At 46.0% G+C, this 19,752-nt stretch overlaps 1 protein-coding gene across 1 annotated transcript in view; it reads right to left on the reverse strand.

Annotated features, from left to right (window-relative positions):
• Positions 1-412: 412 nt before the first annotated feature.
• PRSS54 (serine protease 54) overlaps positions 413-19,752 on the reverse strand; it is a 34,450-nt gene continuing 15,110 nt past the window's right edge. Inside the window, exons 6-9 of the mRNA XM_041125899.1 lie at positions 9,580-9,643; positions 7,894-7,981; positions 1,601-1,682; positions 413-828 (exon numbers count right to left, since the gene is read on the reverse strand). Of these exons, the coding sequence (XP_040981833.1) occupies positions 413-828; positions 1,601-1,682; positions 7,894-7,981; positions 9,580-9,643 (650 nt within the window). The remainder of the gene's footprint in view (positions 829-1,600; positions 1,683-7,893; positions 7,982-9,579; positions 9,644-19,752) is intronic.

The following is a 19,752-nucleotide window of genomic DNA, read 5'->3' on the forward strand; positions in this document are numbered from 1 at the left end:
CTGCCTGGCCGAGGGACCACCATGAGCCTGTGGCTCTGGGCAGCCCCTGGCCTCCAAAAAACAGGGATGGTTGACCAATGGGTGCTTCTTCCTCCCAGGACAAGCCCTGTTCCCCTTCCTCCCATTGGGGCTCTTGGCAGGAGGGACCAGGAATGCAGCTCTCTGCCCTGCTGGAGGGACCTCTTTGCCGCAGGAGCCAGGGGTTACCTGCGGTGAGATGGATCCAGCCCGAGACCCAGCAGTTCATGAGGTCTGAGGCAGGGAGGCTCCCGTGGGGGCAGCAGATGGGCTGAACGACGCTGCTGAACTCCAGTGGTGCAGCTGTCCTGAGCAGAGCAATGTAGAGCATCACCTCATCGAAGTCCTCGTGGGCAATGACAGAGCTGATCGAATACTGGGGCTGGTCCTCCCATCACCTCTTCATGTCACTCAGCCCAACCAAGGCCAGCATCTGCTGCCTGCAGGGGGTGGACAGAGGGGACTGGGTACAACGAAAAGCCTGGGACAAGCTCTGCCTGCCCCCGCTCTGACCAAAGGATGCTCGCCCAGCTGCTGGGCAGCAACAAGACCCTCCTGAGCCAATTGAGGTGCTGTTATGCCCTGATGATTCCTCAGCCTTGCCTGGGGTGATGCAGGGCCCCTCACAGGGCACGGACCTGCTCTGCAGGCTGGATGCGGTGCTGAGGATCCAGTGCTTGTTCAGGATGGAGCCGAAGGCGAGGAGGTTGCGCTGCATGTCCTGCAGTGCCACCACCCATGGGAACTGGTCTGCAGCCGCAAACTCCTGCACTGATCTCCAGGGGGACGGGCTGGCCTGGATCCCGCAGGCTGCAGGGAAACAGGGGGCACATCGCTGGGTGTGGCTGGACCTATGCTTTCCCACCGCTCCCCTCTTCTCTCTGATGCCCCCTGGATCCCGCAGGCTGCAGGGAAACAGGGGGCACATCGCTGGGTGTGGCTGGACCTATGCTTTCCCACCGCTCCCCTCTTCTCTCTGATGCCCCCTTGCCCCTTGCTGCAGCTGTCCGGAGCTTTGACCTCGCCTGGGACTGATGCCAGCATCACCCAAGCTTGCTCACCCACGGGGCTGAGCCAGTGGCACGGTGTGTGGTGCACGAGGGTCAGATCACACCACCTCTCTCACCTGACGCTGGGGTGGCACAGAGACACAGCAGCATGAGGCTTCTCACTGCCCCAGCCAGACAAAGAGCTGGGGCCGGGGAGCCAGGGCCCCCCTTCTCTGCCCGCCTGTGGGGAGAGGGGGAGATGGCGTGCTGGGTGGCAGCTGGCAGTCGGCCTGGAGGGGTTTGTTGTGCCCGTGCTGAGCATGCCGGGCCAGTTTCTCACCCTGGTACGTGGGCGCTGCACGTCCCAAGAACCCTGGCAGCAGGCAGGGACACAGGGAGACTGAGTGGGCACATTCCCCGCTCCCTGGCTCCCACCCCCTCTCCACAGGCCTCATCCTGCTGCATTCTGCCTGCTCCATCACGGCCCTGCCGACACCCTGCCACCCCCTGTGCTGCCCCCCCTGCTTGGCACTCCGATGCTGCCGCAGCGCCCAGGCAGCAGGATGCGGGGGCAAGCCGCTCTGTAAGCTCACCGATGCTGGGGTGGCTCGCAGTACCCTGCTGGCCTTCCTGCATGGTGGAGCAGCCTGTTGGAGGCTCTTGCAGCACATCTGCCTGCACAAAAAGGAACTCTGAGGCACAGGTCCTCCTGCCCTGGGCACTAATGGATGGTTTCTCCCTGGGACAGTCTGTCCTGCCCAGGAGCTTCCTTTCTGCGTGCCCACAGGGGTCTCTGCCCATCCTGGCCCCACTTGCAGGCAGAAGCAAGGGCAGCAGGAGGCAGGAGGAGCTCTGGTGCTGCTTAAAGGGATTTATAAAAAACTGAAGGACCCCAAAGTGCATGGCGGTGTTGGTTAGGGAACCTGGAGGGTAGCAGGAGCTGTTACAGAGGCACCACCAAACTACAGCTGCCTGCACTGGGCTTTACCCGTGGAGTGGTGCCAGTGGGGACAAGAAGTCTCTTCCCAGCTCATGAAAGGCCAAGTGTGCCTTTGAAGAGTGGGACAGAGAAGGTGGGATGGTAAGAGGAATATGAAACCCTCTTCTTTCCATCAAGGATGAGAAAAATGTTGAGAAAGAAAAATTACAGTACCCCTTGTATGCACTATTTAATAGCCATGGGTGAAAGGAGCAGGTGAGAAGCAGAAAGCATAGGCACCGGGGCTCCTGGAGGGCTGGCATGCTCCCAGAAGGTTATCCCTGGATCGCTCTTCTCGCTGGCGAGGCGTGTGGTGGCTGTGGATGCACATGCCCAGACCAACCCCTTGGATGCCCTCTGCAATACTGGGGATAAGGACAGCCAAGGGGAAGGGAAACAGTGCTAGGAGAAGGCTGGAGGGAAATCCAGGTTTGAGCGCTTGTTTAAACCTGCATACGGACTAGGGCAGCGTCAGCTGAACTGATTTCTTCCCAGCATGTGAATACACGTTTATTATATGCAGGGTTTATTATATGCAGCAAGGGCAGGGTCCATGCTATGGCATGTTTAGGACAGGGGCATCCCAGGGAAACCTTGGATTTTTTTTCATGGTTGTCTTCTCCTCCCTCGATATAGCCAATCCTGCACGTAGGAAATTCAGTACTCTATGTTCCTGCAATAACTCTGTTAGTGCTTATCTGTCCCACTGAGAAGGGTCTTTCGTGTGTATTATCCCTGACTCTTGTGATGTTGTGTTTGAAATGCTGTGGGAATCAGCTGGGAGGCAGCAATCTGTAGTTGACTTTTGCCAAAAGGGGCTACTTAACCCTGCAAGAGCCAGGAAAACATCTCCGAGAGGTTGGTTTCACCCTGCCCTCCCCATGGGGGTGCCACTCTGAGGCTGGTCCCCGATCACCAGCTAGGCTGTTCCACCATGATGCTGGTGTTGCTGCAAACAGCATGTATCCAAAGGTGACGCTGGCACCTGACAGTGGCACTGCCTGAGCCAGAGGTGCCTGGCACCTGACTCACTGTGAGCATGACTTGACTTATTTCATCTTATCTGGATCCACAGGGGTCAAAGACAACCTGCATGAGACCAAGTGCTGGTGGAACCATGACCAGCCCATGTCCTTGACCCACGGGCTGTGGGTCGGCCAGCTTGGTGACACCGGTCCTGTCCCATTTTGCAGGTGTCAGAGAAGGTCAGCACTGCCAACGAAGCATGACCTCCATGGCAGCTCTCACAGGTGGCATGGGATGCTCTCTGAGGCCAGCCCAAGCCTCTTCTTTTGCCCAAAGGACCAGCTGTCTCCCTACCATCCCTGCTGGGAGACAGGCACCTCTCGTGAGGAACCACAGCCTCCCAGCAGCCTGGCCACAACTCAGAACTAATGAGTTTTAAGCCCCGTGGTTAATGAAGCTGACCTGACTCTGCACGGAGACAAAGCCTGAAGCCTGCCTCCAGCTCTGCCCACAGCAAGCTGAACACGGCACTTCTGTGAGCTTGTACAAAGCCTCCCTTGTGCAGGAGGGGATCCAGCCAAAAAAGTGATCTCCTTGGCTGCGTGTCTCCTGGTGCTCCATCATTAATATTATTTGCTGGATTGCTCCTACTACCAAGGAAAATTTAACAAGTAAAAGCATCTGGTAAAAATCTACTGACCACAGTAAAACACCAACCGAGCCAGTCTGTACAGCATGACTTTTGCAGCCTTTGAGGTACATTCACTCAGTTTACCACCTAGAAAAACAAATGCTGTGTAGTACTTGCAACACTGCCAGTGTGAAGGCTTTGATTAAAGCTTGTGTTACCAAAGCACAGTGACATGTTTGAGAATCAAGTGCTGCTTCCTTCCCCAAGCCCGGTTCCCTGTTGCGCAATTACATGTGTCTTAAGTCATCTCCTTGGCATTCTGTGCTTCTCCTTTTGTGTTTCCAGATCACACTCCTCCCCTTGCTGCTGGCCTTTGCACTAAGGTCCTGACTCTGGGGTTCTGGTGACGGGCCTTCTGGCTGGGTGCCCAGCAGGAACGATGCACCTTGTCTTTGCTGAGGAACTCTGTGAGAAAACAGCTTTTGGCCACTGGCGCCTTCATGTCTTACAGGATTACTCACAGGTGGTTCAAATCTTGCCTTGGACACAAATCTTGCCAGTGCTGCAACTGATGGTTTTGGTTCTGTGCTGGAGGCAGCAGCTGCAACGGAGGCTGCCATGGCGAAGGCATGTATGGCCTGGATGGGTCGGGTACCAGCACGCTTGGCAGAATGAGGCCACCAGCATGTTCCTCTTGGTTGAATTCATTTCAGCAGATAGTGAGCACGTGTGAGCAAACCCATCTAACACCCAGAGACAATGGTGTTTGCCATTCTCAGAGAAGGTGGCCTGGGACTGCGCGGCCAGTAGTGAATGACTCCAGGCAAGTAGAGCTATTGCATGGGAATTCTGCTGTGTGGCTTACTTAGCCAGCTCCATGGCTTGAATACATCTCTGGATGGGAACCTTGCTTTTTTATCAAAGCACACATGGAGACCGCTGAGGGTGTTGCCTGCAGCAGCTGTGGCAGGGTGCTGTTCCCTGGCATGACCCCCGGTGCCCTGGTGCATGGGCTGTAGCAGCTCAGTGGAGCCATTTGGCCAGAGTTTGCATGGAGCAGCCTGGTGATGGAGAGGGCACCAAGTGACCCAAGAGATATTTTGTGAATTGGCTCAATACCTTTTGAAGGACACTGGAATCAGTGGACCCTTAAAATCCCTTCCAGTCCGATCCCACGTGAAATCCCTCCCTCCCAATAAGAACAGAGGACAGCAAATAAAAAGAGAGGGAAGGTATTAAGAAAGCCAAGTGTCTGAGGAGGCCTTTGTTCAATGTTATAACAATGGTGCAAAGGGATGATCCAGAATAAACCCACCTTGCTGACTCAGATTTGCTTACACATGTCAGTGGGCTAATGTTTCACTGGGAGGCTTTACGCCAGATTGGGTATCAGCCACCCTTCAGCCACCTACACATGAGAAGTGACCAAGACACAGATCCTTGCAGCTCTCACAACTCTGCTCCACTCCCTTACCTTCACTATGGACAGACACCAACCTGCAATTCTTTATTTTTCTCTCTGTAGCCAGACAGGAGTTTTATAGCTCTGGTAGATTCTTCCATACTAAGGATAAGGGTACTTCAAACCTGGGGTTGTACTGCCAGCTATGTTTTGTGTAGAAAGGAAGGCAGAAAGTAGAGAGCAACTAGGTTGTGGGCAGGTCAGAGGACAAACAGTCTCCAAGCTGAGTCCTTCTAGCAGTGGATGATGTAGTAGTCCTGGAAGTACAGCACCACTGTTAGAGGAGGGCCCAGGACAAGGCTGATCCCACGTGAGATGTTACTGTAGCAGCCATCAAAAAGCCATTTCCACTGGCAGGACAGTGGGATTGGTCAGGAAAAGCAAACAGCAGTTACAAGCAGAAGTCTGGGCAGTCGGTAATACCATTCCCTAAGGGATGTGCATGCCTTTAACTGGAGGACAGATCCATACTGAATTAGCTTTTCTATTATAAGGATGATGACTCTATTTCTAAAGGGTGCCCTTGCCAAGGTGCTCTGTCTGTGTGCTTCATAATAAAACAATTAAAACCCCCATTAATGCTAAAATCTTACCAGGCTAGCACAAAAAGAAGAAAGAAGGGGTCTTTCCCATCCCACAGAGCCAAGAGCTACCAACCTACAGGCATCGTGGGAATGGAAATTATTTTTAAAGGCTAGAAGAGATTAGATGGGAAGGATTACAGATGGCCACAGGTTTTGCACTCAGAAATCATCGCTGTTTGACAGATCGTTACACTGAGGATATCTGCCCCCAGACAATGCTCAAAAGCTTTCAAATTAGTGGCAGGCTCATTGTGGATCGGGTGACCTAGTCCACCCTCACTGGGCTGGTTATGAAACGCCTCTGGCTCTGGTCTCACTTGCTGAGACTGGAAGTTCAGGTACAAATGGCTCAAAGATCTGATTTATGGTTTCTCAACACGCCGGTGCCTCTACATGTTAGGTAAAGCCTCCAGACAATGAGGAGGTGCCTTCCTGATGGATTTACAAACAAGGGATGCTGGATGTTTGGCTGGTTTTTGTGAAAGAAATGAAGGACGCTCTTCGCGACACAGCAGGAATTACGCTGCCAGGGAGCGCTCCATCCTGAAACCAATCCTTCGCAGTCTTGCCTGTTTTATTCATGTCAGAAAATCAAAATCAATAATTTTAACTACCAGCCTAAAACTACCACCTTTGTGCTTTAATTGTTAAATATCATTAAAATAACAGTAGCGAGAGCTCTGTGATCAGTGCCCTGACAGATTTATGTTTGCTGGCAGATTCCTCATTTTAATGTCAGTCTTCCCATACGTGAGATGGCATAGCAGTAAACATCCCAAACCAGAACATCCTCAGTGAGATGGCAATGAGATACTGGAAAAGGCAAGATCAAGAGTCTGACATGCACTGTCCTGTGTGATCATGTCTTGTATTGGCTCTGTACAATAGCAGTGAGGCGTAGTTGAGCGAGCATGAAGGACCCAATACTAGTGGGACTTCATTGACAGGTTTTCTTCATATTCGAGTGAAACTTAAGTTAAAAGGAATTCAAAAGGGGAAAGAAAGCCTTGAGATACACAGCTTCTGCCAGGCCACCGGTCTATGGCACTGTTCCCACCGAGTGAAGCAAAACTGAGCTGGCCATCCAGGACGCCTGTCCTCAGTATGATTTTTTCAGCTTTGTTCATCTGTTTTTCTGATGGTCCCATCAGTTTGCTCTAAACAGCAAGGATCAGGAGTATACAAAGAAAAGTCTCTAACACTCCAGTCCCTGCCTTGGACTGGGCACTACTGGCTTCCCAGGGCTTCCCCAGAGCAATAGCTGGAAGTCACAAAGCAATGTTCTTGGTTTAAGTGATGGTGTAATCTGTGCTACAAATTCTTCTGTCCTAGGAGGAGGAGATGCCATGCAGATCAATGGCTCTTCCAGTTTCTGCCTTCATCCTGCCTCATCAATGTGAAGATATGAGAGCTCCCTAAATTTTCTTGTGTGATATATCCCTAATCCCTGTGGGAACTGGGCTGTTCTACCACCTGTGAAGCTGCAGGATGCCCGAAGACACGAATGACTGATAGAGCATCCAATGACTAATGCAATGGCTTGCATGGCAGAACAGGGTCATACTTAATGGCCTGTGACAGAAAGCTGGCCAGGGCCAAGATGTGGTGCACAGATACTTTTACAAACAACTCTGCCCGTTGGGTACTGGATCCTTTGCAGTGGGAGGCAGAGTCTGGCACAGCCTATGCACATTTGGTGAATTGCTGCAGTGCCACTTTCCTCCAGGCATACTTACCTTTTAACTGACCCCATGCTGTTTCCCAGCCACTGTTTCCTAGGTCCTGGGAAACTAAAAATTTTCTTCAAAGGTCAGCTAAAGGTCTCTCCTCTAACCATTGAAATTTCTAGCTTAATCCAAAGCTTACTTTGAACCCAAGCTAGCAGATCGTCAGCATGGGCGGAAGGTCAAGAACTGCAAGCACTCAAGCTACTAATGCAGCGGGGACCTGGCCACACAGCACTGCTAATACAAGAATGCTGGAGTGCTAATCTAATCAGTCCATGAAGCTCGAGTGTTATTTTGCAACGTGACTCCTCTCACTAGAACTCACGTCAGTATTTAAAACCATCTGTTAGCTAACTCACAACCCCAAACCTTATTCATTTGGTCTAGATGCCGTCTCAGCACATGGCACCCAGCTTAGGTTGGGATCTGTAGGCAACTAGAGCAAATCTCAAAATCTTAGCTGCTTCACATAAAGCTATGAGTTTACGTGAACGAGAGGTCACGGCTATGACCGGGACGGCTGCTACTGTGACCTACCTCGCAGAAACATGCAGAGAGAAGGAACGCAGCCAGCCAGGCCTGCCACTTGTCATAACCATGATGCAGTAAGGGCTTGTAGACGTGTCTGTTTACAGAGCACAGAAAAATGGGAAGAAGCTTGATAAATTGTTCCCAGCGCACTGCTAGTCCTTAACATCAGGATTAATTGCACAGAGCAAGATAACGCGGTTTATATCAATCAGCCCACCAAAGCCAAAGGAGTTGCTCCAAATGCACACACAATGAGTGAGGGGAGCATCTCAATGAGTGAGGGGAGCATCTTGCACAACAGCTTAGGTGACTTGTGGAAATGCGGTTCATTTCTAAGACCTCAGCATTGAGTGATGGAGCTAGGGAGGAGGCTGCTCTGAACTGCTGCCTGAAATGAAGTCTAAACCTTCACATGCTGCCCAGACCCGTGTGCTTTGATACAGGATCCATTTTAAGCCCTCATTTGCATCTTTTACTCTGCACACAGCAGAAATCTATTAATACAGGAGAAGAACTTAAAAAATTGACTTCTTAAGTTAGGCTCTTTGTCCATACTGAGGGCACTGAAAACAAGCAACTTGTTTCTGGTTTTCATGAGTGCTGAGTACTTATTGGATGCCATGAAAATATCTGAGGCCATTTATTTGGCTTCCAATTTATTGGCCTCAGGAGCCTGATTTTATGAACTACTTTTTTAAGTTCAGCAAAAGCTCTTATCACCAAGAGCTTGACACAAGGGTTCTCCATAAAATGCTTGTGACTTTGTAGGGAGTGAGTCATCATCAGAGTATCACAGATGGTGCCAGTCCTGACCTCTTCACTTAAAAGGCTCGGTATTTACACTGCTGCCTTTTCAACACTGCTCAAGCAGTAAAACGGCAGCAATCCTGACTTGTGTACCCACTCGCCGGCTGTCACTGCGTGACAGGTGACCGTGTCTCTCTCCTGGAGGCTTTTGGCCAAAACACATGATCATTCTTTACCTTTCTGAATCTGCATGTGACGATGAACAGCCTCCCAGAGTCACTGAGGGAAAGAAATGTATTCTGGCTATTTATAGATGCAAATAAGATCCAGTTTCCAGCTGAAATATTAAGCAGTGGTTTGGAATCTGCCTCCTTCCTAGACAGCTCCTGGAGATGCTGACAGCTTGGGCTTCCTGGACCTTCCCAAGATTTTGGGGTGAAGGAGCAGAGCTGGTGATGCAAGATGTATTCCCTGATGGGGAATACTAACTCCTGCCCTCAGTTTCCTGCAGTGGGACTCCCCTCTTCAATCCCTCCTTAGAGAAGTGCCAAGATTTAGATCACTGGGGCTACGGTGCTATTTCTGAAGAGCTTGTTCCCAGCAGTACAAACCACATGCTTACAGAAACGTTGACACTTTTAAATTAACAAAGTTATTTCATTTCTGTCAGCACCCTGCTGTTCCTTTGAGACTATGCTAAAATGTAAAGCTTGCTCATTAATTACTTCAAATGTCAAGGTTTAATTACAATGCCTCCAAGTTAAATTTCAAGCCAGCCAAACTTTCAGAGCCATACAGGAGACAGACAGACAGACATACCCATAGCAAGTTAATACTTCAAAAAAGATGATGATGATGATGAATATTATTGATTTTCCAGCAGCAGCATTTCATCTTTCAGGCACAGAGCATGTTAACCGGAGTATGCAGAAGCCAGTGTCGTACCTGTCTAGCCATCTGTGGGCTGGGGTATCCCACTTGGACCACAACTGCAAGTGTGAGTGCATTCCTGCAAGAAGAGGAGGAGTAAAACCAGGCTTCATTGCATAGCTCCAGAGAAAACACACACCCATCCTACTGGATGGACATCCTTCCCCATGGGTGAGGTAAAGGTGCATTAAAAATCAAATTGCACCTGGGCTGGTTATCACAGCACAGCTGAAAATCTTCCTGTAAGCATGCTGGATTCCTGGCAACCCCTGAAGCCAGCAGTGAAGGCAACACTTGCTGTTTGTTGCAAACCGTGCCACTTTGAATGTCAGTGTTCTATAGCAGTATCCCATATTTTTTCCAGATTTAGAGACCGTGAGCTCAATCACAAGATAACAGCTACAGTCTTGACGTGGTAAATCACCTAACTTAAAGCTGATAAATAATTTTTGGCCTTGTCAGCCATGAAGGTGTATTAGGCTTAGTTATGAAAGGATGACTGAAGTCCTGGGTACCAAGAGAAAGCCCCTAAAAACTGGCAGCTTTAGATTTCAGCAAAATCAGGTGCTGGAAAGTGTTATGGAGATTAGCTGCTAGCTGTAGGTATTTCCCAGGAGGACAAAAGGAACCGCCTCTCCACAGCCTCCGCACCTAGCTGACGGCACGCCTGGCCTGTGACGCACGTTCAGTGCCTTTGCTGCAGAGTGCAACATCGGGCTGAAGGTTTCAGAGTCTGTAATTTAAATGGCACCAGTCCCGGTTTCCCTTTTAAAGCTGTGGCAGTCTGAGAGAACCAGAATGGTTGGTCAGTCAAGGTGACAGACGTCTGCTAGATGAGATGTACCAGCACAAGTTGCCTTGTCATCAACTGCCAGAACGTAGAAGTTTCATCTTCCTGACAGCGCTTTCAGCGGTGAAAGAGGATGAAGCATCCAAACAAAGCATCTCCTGATTATACTCGGGGGACTGTAATCTTGCAGTTTTCTTAGATGCTGTGTCTGTATCAGAAACTTACGTTTAATTTCTACTGTCTTAATCATTAAATCAGAATTTAGAAGACTGTGGCATGTTTCCATCTTGCAATATTTTCTGGCTTCCTTAAAGCCCCAGCTCTGGAGCCATGTTTCAGTAAGGGGAAAAAAAATCCAGTACTTTTTGAAAACTTGAAAATTGTCAAAAATTAGACATCAGAAGAATATAAAAAAAAACAAACCCTAAGACCTGCTGAGAAAAAAAGATCTATGACTTCTAAGCCAGCTTCATGACTTTTAGGGCCCAATTCATTATTTTCTAAAATATATTGTTGTCAAAGCTGTAATTTAGCTCATAAAAATGTTTCTTGTTCTAGGGATAATAACACGTCCTGGGGTTAATGGATTCTGTAACCTCCTATGTTTCAGTTATTTTTAAAAATCAGTCATTGGCAGCCAGCTGGAGAGTGCTTTATTAGCAAACATCCCCAGAGAACAGACACTCTAACACTTGATATCTTTTTGGCTTAGAGGGTATGGCAAGGACACAAAGCTCCTCACTGCACCTTGGAAAATGGGAGAACAACAATGACACAGCCTAAAACGTGCTGTGCAGCATCCCACTGACCAGTGCTGCCTTGGCACAGGGTTTCCCCCATTCTCTGCCTGCCCCGTACCACTGCCACCACGATCGCGGAGCGGGGCAGGTCTGACCTGCACCCTGCCCTGACGTATCACCTGCTGCATGTGTAGTTGATTTTTGTTTTTCATATAAAGTAATACTACAATAACCAACATTACGTATTAACAAGTTCAAATGTGTTTTACAATTTTTAGCAATGTTTGAAAGCAAAGGGCTGTATTCTTGACTAATGTGACACTACTTGAGAGACCAAAGTCAACTTTATTAACATCACATCTTACTTACATAAATCCACATATATATCAGGTCAAACCCTATTTTTTTAATGCATTGCAGATCCTGTTTCCCTTTTACATCAATACATGTTCCTGTTGTCTGTGGAAACCCATGTTATAACTTCTGTGCCATCAACATTTAACTTTTTAATATATTTTTTCAATAAAATAATTAGTGATATATATGGTAAATATGTATCTAAAGAATGTATAAATATATATGTCGATACATATATGTGCAAATAGTATTAACATATATTAATGGGATTTTACTGGCTAAAGTATACAAGTATAATGAATTCAGCTGCCCCTAAAGAATATACAACCATTCATTTGAAAATTAAATAAACATTTCAAAATCAAATAGACAACATGGGTAACCAAAATGAATTTCTGAGAAAGTGTTTTCTCATGTGTTTTTTTAAACTTTCTACCAATCAATCAGAAATGTTTTTTCCCAATGTGAAGTACAGCAGGCTTCTGAATTACTTCAGCTCTAGTCAAGGAATCAATAGTTGGACATACACTTATTTTTTGTTCAGCTCCTGACTCTTTGTCGTCTGTTAGTGATACCAATATACCTAGTTTTTCTTAGCTAGTTGCACTGGAAAAGGAGCTCACATTATAGAAAATCCAGCAAAGGCTAAAAATGTAAACTTCATTCAGAGTCTGCTGGTACTTTTTTTTTTTTCCACAACTACATCTCCTTGTATGGGGATGCTAATGGAAACAAGACACAGAGGCTAAAATAGTATTAGGTGCAGGATTATACACTCAGCTAAAACAGGTAAGGATTTGGTATTTTTGGATCCTGCCCATACTTGACTTGCATAAATCAAGTGTCTGTTTCTGAAGAAACAGTAGTGAAAGCAAAAGTTAATGCTTACTCCTAATGTGAACAAAGTATATTAGTTGCAATCATTTATACCACAATAGGTATGAAGTCACTGTCACCCTGTCACTAATGTTTACTGTCTTCTCCACAACCATGTAAATGACAATCCTAAATGTAAGATACACAAGGTGTATTATGACTTTGTTTTCTGAAAGCCTTATCTTGCTTTTGCCTAACAGGTATTACCCACTGAACCCAAGTTGTTAATTCTAAAACAGCATTCAGTCATGCTAGAGATCTGTCAAATTAGACCTGTACCAGCTAATCAGGGTTCTTGTTTGAAAACTGATTTACAGTTCTTAACAAACCTAAAACATGTCACCTAGCAGTCCTATTCCAAACAAAGCAGCAGCACACTCTTTTTGCAAGAGGTGAAAGACACACATCTGTGTAAAATTGTCAGTCTCCAAATCACAGCAATTCTGCAAGGCAATTGAGGCGGAAGTGAAAGTACCAATAAAAAAAAAATGAGCCAGATGAAATGATTTGCCACTTAGAGGAGAAACAGGCAATAAAAATAATCTTTCTCTCTTGGTTCGATTCCACTCCTTCAGCACAGTTTGAATATAATCTAATATAAATGTGCCCTTTCCAGAGCAACTCTTCTTATAGAGAGATTTACCTCGGCTTGATTTAAAGTATCCATTTGCAGGCCAAGCACCATGAGAAGCTTTTAAATATGACATTAATATAAAAGATGACAAATAAAAATGGTTCAGATATAAATAAGTTGACAGACCAATAGAGGGCAAGGTACTAAGAGTAAATTGCAAAGCTATATGGGTCTATGGTGTGTAATGAGATAATTTAGGACTTGGGAGCATGAGAAACAGAGAGCCCTTAAGGGAACAAGGCTAACTAAGATAGCTTTGGTCTCTTATGTTCCTCAGCCCCCTTCTCTGGGCATGAACGAGGGGGGATGCCCTGTGGTGATGGTAAATGTGTATGCAATTTGTTATTTTAAGTAGAAAAGCCCTCATTAAGTGAACTGGATAATGGCAAACACATCTACCCTGGATCTCTAGTACAGAAATGCTAGTGCATTAAACACAGCATTACCTTCAGTGAGTATTATCAACCTGAACCTTGCCTGCATACAAAAGTTGTAACACTTTAATTACCATAAACTATACCAATATTACTCTCCTAGCATGAACACTGTAATACAAGACTAAAGATACTACTTGTACACCCCTATTGGTGATACAAGCAGGGGAATATAAGAAATAGTATAAAACCCATTTTATAAATGGTTTCACAGGAAAAGCAAATGGAGGTATTGGGCCTTTAGGCTTTAAACTCAGGCTTCCAGGGAATTCACAGTCATTCCCCTGACACATCTCTGGATCGGACAGCAATTGCCTGGGTGATTTTTTTGAACCTTCTTTAGAGAGACTGCCCATGCTCAGATAATGATCTGAGCATGTACACAAGCCACCTTCTGCCTGGGAGTCATGCAGCCATGTAAGTGTGGCAATGAATCATGGAATAATTTGGAGGTCACTGGGCTCAGCATCCTACCTAAAGCAGGGCAAACTTTGAAGTTAGAACCAGTCTGAGCCAAGAGGTGACATTAGCTTGAGCTCAGCGCTGTGTAACGCAGGATTAACTGGAACTGGTGCATGTCTGGCAGGCTTCAGGCATGGCTGGGGCAGGCGCGTTGTTGTCTGCACCTCACTGTGTTGATATGCCTGCTATCTCCTAAGAATACACTGAAGAGTTTTGCAATTTTCTGCTCCTAGGCTAAACAGGGAAAGATCTTGGCATTGGCAAAAAAAAAAAAAAAAGCAGAGGGACAGAAAGGGTGCTTTTGACACAAGGTGCATGTTCTAAGACACGAGAAGCTAATGCCATGACAAACTACCAATTTGGAAAATGACTTTAATAGCCATTGTTAGATCCTGTGATATCCTGGCACAAACAAAAAAAGTGAAAGATATAATTAAAAGGTTAAATGCTGTGAAACTGCAAGGAAGCAAACAAGGAGAGATACCGAAAACTTGCCATGATTAGAAGAGTGATAAACACCACCTGGTTTTTCAGCAGAAAGATGGGATCAGGAAAATCCTTTGGACAAGGGGAAAATGCCAATAAAATCAAACTGCAACACTGAGAAGGGTGTTGCCCTTTGTGGGGCCGGGCAGGGTCCTCTGCTGCATGTCTCAGGCAGAGTAAAGGAAGAAAATGAGCTACAGCTAAGGAAAAAAGCTAAGTAAATTGCAGACAGAAAATATCTGCCATACCCTCACTGTAAGACTAATAGTTCGAGAAAGTTCACAGCACTCAGAAAAGAGAGCATTAGATATCTTTCCCGTCACAGTCTACTCTGGAGCATGCTGAGGCATTGTGCTGGGGCAAGGAAAATAACTAAACACGCCAGGGTGCAATGTCAAGATGCACTTTGCACTGTTAATGTAAACATACACTTGGGTGGATGCTGTAGGAGAAATACTGATGTCAAACAAGGTCCTCTTACTCCTTTTGCCTGATATCATTGACTATGCTCTCAGAAAACCCGTTGATGGATACAGCAGCCAGCAGCACCTGGCTCAACTTTCATACAACGAAAGGTCTGGATTTTGTTGGCATTATGATTCACTGTACATGCACAGCTTGAAAGGGAGGCAGCAGCAAAGGCAATCGGATGAAACCTAGCTGTGAAAACATACATGTAATGAGAATCTCAGCTCCTTTGAAACCCACCTGCACATTAGGGCACAAAACCACAAATCAATTCTCATGTCTTGACAGTGGTGTACAAGGTAGTGGGGCAAAAACATATAAGCCAATGGTGGCAGCTGCTTCCCCAAGATTAACACGGCTCATTCATTGAAGATCTACAGCCCTCCAAAGCAAACTGCAAACCTTCAGTGCCAGTTATTTCTATCTTCACATGTGGGTGTAAAAGCTGGAATACCTTAAGAGTCAGGACAAACATGTAAGGGCTCTATCCAGGCCACCCAGAAGTTAGTCCTCCCAGTGACTAGTGTTTCACATTGCAATGGGGACAGCAGGTGATGGAGGCTTATCCAGGGAAGCTGCCACATAAGAAGTCAGTGTCTGGCAGCCCCCTCAGTGCATGCGTCTGAATGCCATCCTATATGCCTTCAAAGCTAGGCCCTGAGCAGAATCCTAGCTATTAACACTCTTTCACAAATATCATGGAATTTTACAATCCGAAGGGTGTGCAAAGAGCACTGTGCAACAAGTAGAGATGGCAGAGCTGTGCTCATTCCCTACACATGTTGGATAGAATGGAAAAGGTCTGGATCCAGAAAAGAGCAATGAACAAATCACAAGAGATAAATCCCACTAAAGTCAATATGAATGTTGCAGCCCATTAATTTCAGCAGGAAGTTTGGAGATTAAATTGGTTGTTGAGTCTGGGCCCAAGTCCACTTAAAATAAGACAAATAATTGGGAGGGCAATCAACCGCCATAAAGGTCACTAGGGCTTAGATGTGCAGCAGCAGAAGATCCCTTACTCCTGACCAGCAGCTTTGTTCATAAATTACTGGGTAATAGTTGCAGACCCATGGAGAATGGTGCCAGCAGCTGGGGAACTGCTGAGAGGCTTTGCACAGGGAAAACGACATGACTGAAGTGGGTAGACTAAGAACAGGGAAAAAGAAAATAACATACACAGTTCCCTCAGGGATGGGATGGTTCTTCCTGCAAAAGTGTTTGCAGAGGGGGCATGGCTGCTAAATAGTGCTGGAATTTTCTCTCCAGCTCTAAGAAACGCTGTTTCTTCTCAGCCCAGACCCTGTGTGTTCCTCTCTTCCCGGCTGTGTCACCACAAGTCACTGCATGAAGCTAGCTGTGAATGTGGGGCATGTGCTCCAGCCAGTACAGCCTACCGCTGCCCAGCTTACACAGGGCAGTTTAAAGTCTTGTTTCTTAGGATCATCACAATGCATACAATACTGCTGTGTCAGATATCACATTTTGATCCCCAGACCACCAAAGAGTTACACTTCCAGGAGATGACAGCCCAAAAAGAAGACAGGGAAAAGCTGGAAATGAAATACTCTCCAGCTGGGGAATTAAGTTACAGGGCAGATTTTAAGAAATACTGCAAAATACTGTTCTCCGAAAAAACCTTTCTAGTGCAAAGTACTGATAACTCTTTAAGCCCTTTTTATTCACCTCCCTCCCCAACAAAACTGATGAAACAGCCTACCCAAAGTAATGATTTTCACAAGAGACACTAAGCAGAGACTCCATGAAATCCACTGGGTTTGATATCGGTATTTTGTATGAAGGCATTTCAGTAATGCTACCATCAAGGGCAATGAATGGCATCTGACAGTATTTAGAAGGGAACAGAACTAACGTGCCTGCATTCCCTGACCTCCTTTGTTTTATGTTGCAAGGTGAACTCTGTAACAAACGTACATCAGACTAGCTGTTCAACAAAAAGCATGTAGATTGACCTTACTGCTAATTTCAAGATGTATTCTGTAAGCAAGGCAGACTCTTTCCTGCAGAAATAAATAAAACAGACTAGAACATTACCTCTAGCAATGATATGAAGTAGAATATGCTTAAAGAAAATAAACTGGCATTATTTGCTTACATTTATAAACTTCACTGATTCATGTGTATTTGGTAAAATCCACTGAAAGAAAAAATAGAGAGCAATTAAGGTACACACAGTTTTGATTGGAAGGCCCTGTAAAATGACTCATTATTTTGTGTCTGCTATGATGAGAAAACACAGCTGCAGCCTCTGCCACATATGAGCCCATACAGACTGATGAGATGCTGGCACTGGCAAACAGCCAGCAGATAACTGGGTGATAACATGGGTGGCTCTTTCCCTGAGCACTGAGGATGGCTGTAAAGCCTTCACCATTGAAACTCCACTGTGTAAGCGGGATAGGCCAATGGCAGCAGGACAAAGTCCTCCAGCCTTCTCTACCCGGGACAGAAAGGCACAAAAAAGTTCTGTTGGGATGTATTAACAGAGAAGACCATCCACAGCACATCCTCTTGTGTGAAAAAGGCTGCCAGCTGAGGTGAAGAGCTTGCACGGATAGCTATTTTAAGTGCTTTATTACAGCAAGAGCTTTATGAGAACTATATCATACTTACACTGGCATGAAAAATATACTTTATGCCCCCAAAAATCTTTGAACAAATATTAATTTACTATTCTCGGCTGCCCACACTGCTGGCAGAAAAGGTTCTGGAGAAATTCTGCAGGGGATCTTGGACAAGCCAGGTGACAGCTGCTGGGAGACTGCCACAGGAAGCACGAGAAAGAATTGTTTGTGTTAACACAGCTACAGAGCTTTTCCTCTGCAGATCCCAAAGTACCTTAAAAAGTTACAGCCTTTCACAGAGAAGAGAAAACTTAGACCCAGAGATGCAAAGGGTCATCTAGCAGGCCATAAAATGAGACAGGCAGCACCCCCGATCCCAGTGTCTTCCCTTTCCTTTCTTTATACTGAGTAGGCACTGGAATCATCATCTGTGGGCTAGCTGCTGTGTTTAAGGAGATGAGAGTAAGTACAGACATGATAAAGTGAGCCATTTCTGCGGTACCTAAGCATTAAGGTAGTTGCAGAGGTGGTTAGGAGAATAAAGTGGTGCAGGTCAGCCATAACTTTCCTATAATGTTAGATGCTAAGAACTGCATCCCAGCAGTTCTTGTTATATGTGACAATTGAATCCCTGGCTTTTAACATTAAAGAAAAAAACAATACCTGTTGAAATAGCACCAGCATGAGATGAAAGAGAAATATCTGCAATGAAAACAAGAAGAGACTTCAAAGCCCTTCATTGATTACCTCACACTAAAGTCACCATGTCCTGAGGCATCACTCCATATCTCCATCTATTTTGTATTTAGATACCACAACGACCACAGTGTCTTCAAGTGTAATTAACTGACACTGAAATTGCTTATGCTGCAGCCATCCTGTGAAGGTCTCAGAGGCTGGCACACATCCCAGCACATTACTCACTCTAACATAAGATGTCAACATCTTAGTGCAAGGACTCCTCTCACTGTCACTGTTTCAGAGCATTCACCATGCACATTGCCTGCACGGACAACGGATGATGCTTGGCCTTGCCTGGATGGGCCAATGGATCTGTGATGACCTGCTAGACCAGGGGGCTTAATTTGGTCCGGTTTATTGGCAGGAGGCGAAAGAGTCCCACACACTTCGTATCACCTCTATGAAATTGCCAGATCCTTCAAGAGCCCCTTTAAAGGTTAATCCATGATGATCAAATAGTAACTCCCATTCAAATATCCTAAAAAAGGGGAGAGGGATTAGAAAGGACTGTGTGAAATCCCCACGATTAGTAAAATACCACTTTGTGATGTCTGAAATTTTCATTATTTCACAGCGTAATTGCATCACTGTTGGACTTACACAAAAGGAAAGCAACCGCAGACAGCTCTGGCTATTGCTACATTTTTAGCAGAGTGCACGTACAGTCTGTAGGACATTTGTTTACTCCTTCAGGGCCCTGCAGAGTTAAGAAAATAGTTTTGGAATATCAGAAATAGATTCCCACTTTCTGTCAAACATCAGGAGAAATATGCCTGTGTGATAAGGCAATGTTTGACACACAATTGTAATGTCAGCATCCAAGGGAGCAATGTCAACCTTGGTATGAATCTCATGGCTCAATACAAGAAGTATTACTATCCAAGGAGAGTCTCAGAAATTGACAGGTTTAAGTGCAGTGTCATTTTCTTACCACTTCCAGGAGCCTCTTAATGATATAGCTGTGTCTGCAGTGTGAATTTCTTAGGAAATTCAGGTGGTAGCAAAGCGTGGGGGCTAGCAGAAAGTAGTACAAGCCTGGGAGGAAAGAAAGGAAATGGTGCATCATTTTCTTGTGTAAAGTCTAGCGAAAACCAATCTGCTTTAACATTCAGACCCCAGGTTATTCTGTGGAGTTCTGGGTGCTGTATCAGTGCATACCTTGTCATGGCTTCACTAGCTGTAGCTGGGAAACAGATGGGAGTCACTGTGCTGTTGAAACCCACATAGATACACCAATTTTAAGCAGAGCCTCAGGCTTTATAAAGACCATTCCCAGCCCTGGGGCATGTACATCCTCTTCTGACTGCACAGAACCATGACCAGCACATCACTGAATCCCTATCATAAGTTAATCTCATGTAAAAAGAAGAACAGGGACTTTAAGCTTCCCTTCAGAACTAATAATGTGGTAGTAAACAGAGTAAGATGCAGATGATGCAAAGTGCAGGACCGCAACATCAATGGGGTGACACTGAATGACATGGATAGAGAAAATAGTATCTTACGCTGTATTGACATAGGGTGATCGCTGGCTTGTTGAAGTCAATGACAATGTTCTTGATATTAAAGGGTGGGGCAGCGCAGAATTTGTTCTCTATTTTTGCATATCCTAGGT

Source organism: Aquila chrysaetos, chromosome 9 (genome assembly GCF_900496995.4).
Source record: "Aquila chrysaetos chrysaetos chromosome 9, bAquChr1.4, whole genome shotgun sequence".
In the NCBI taxonomy this organism is placed as follows: domain Eukaryota; kingdom Metazoa; phylum Chordata; class Aves; order Accipitriformes; family Accipitridae; genus Aquila; species Aquila chrysaetos.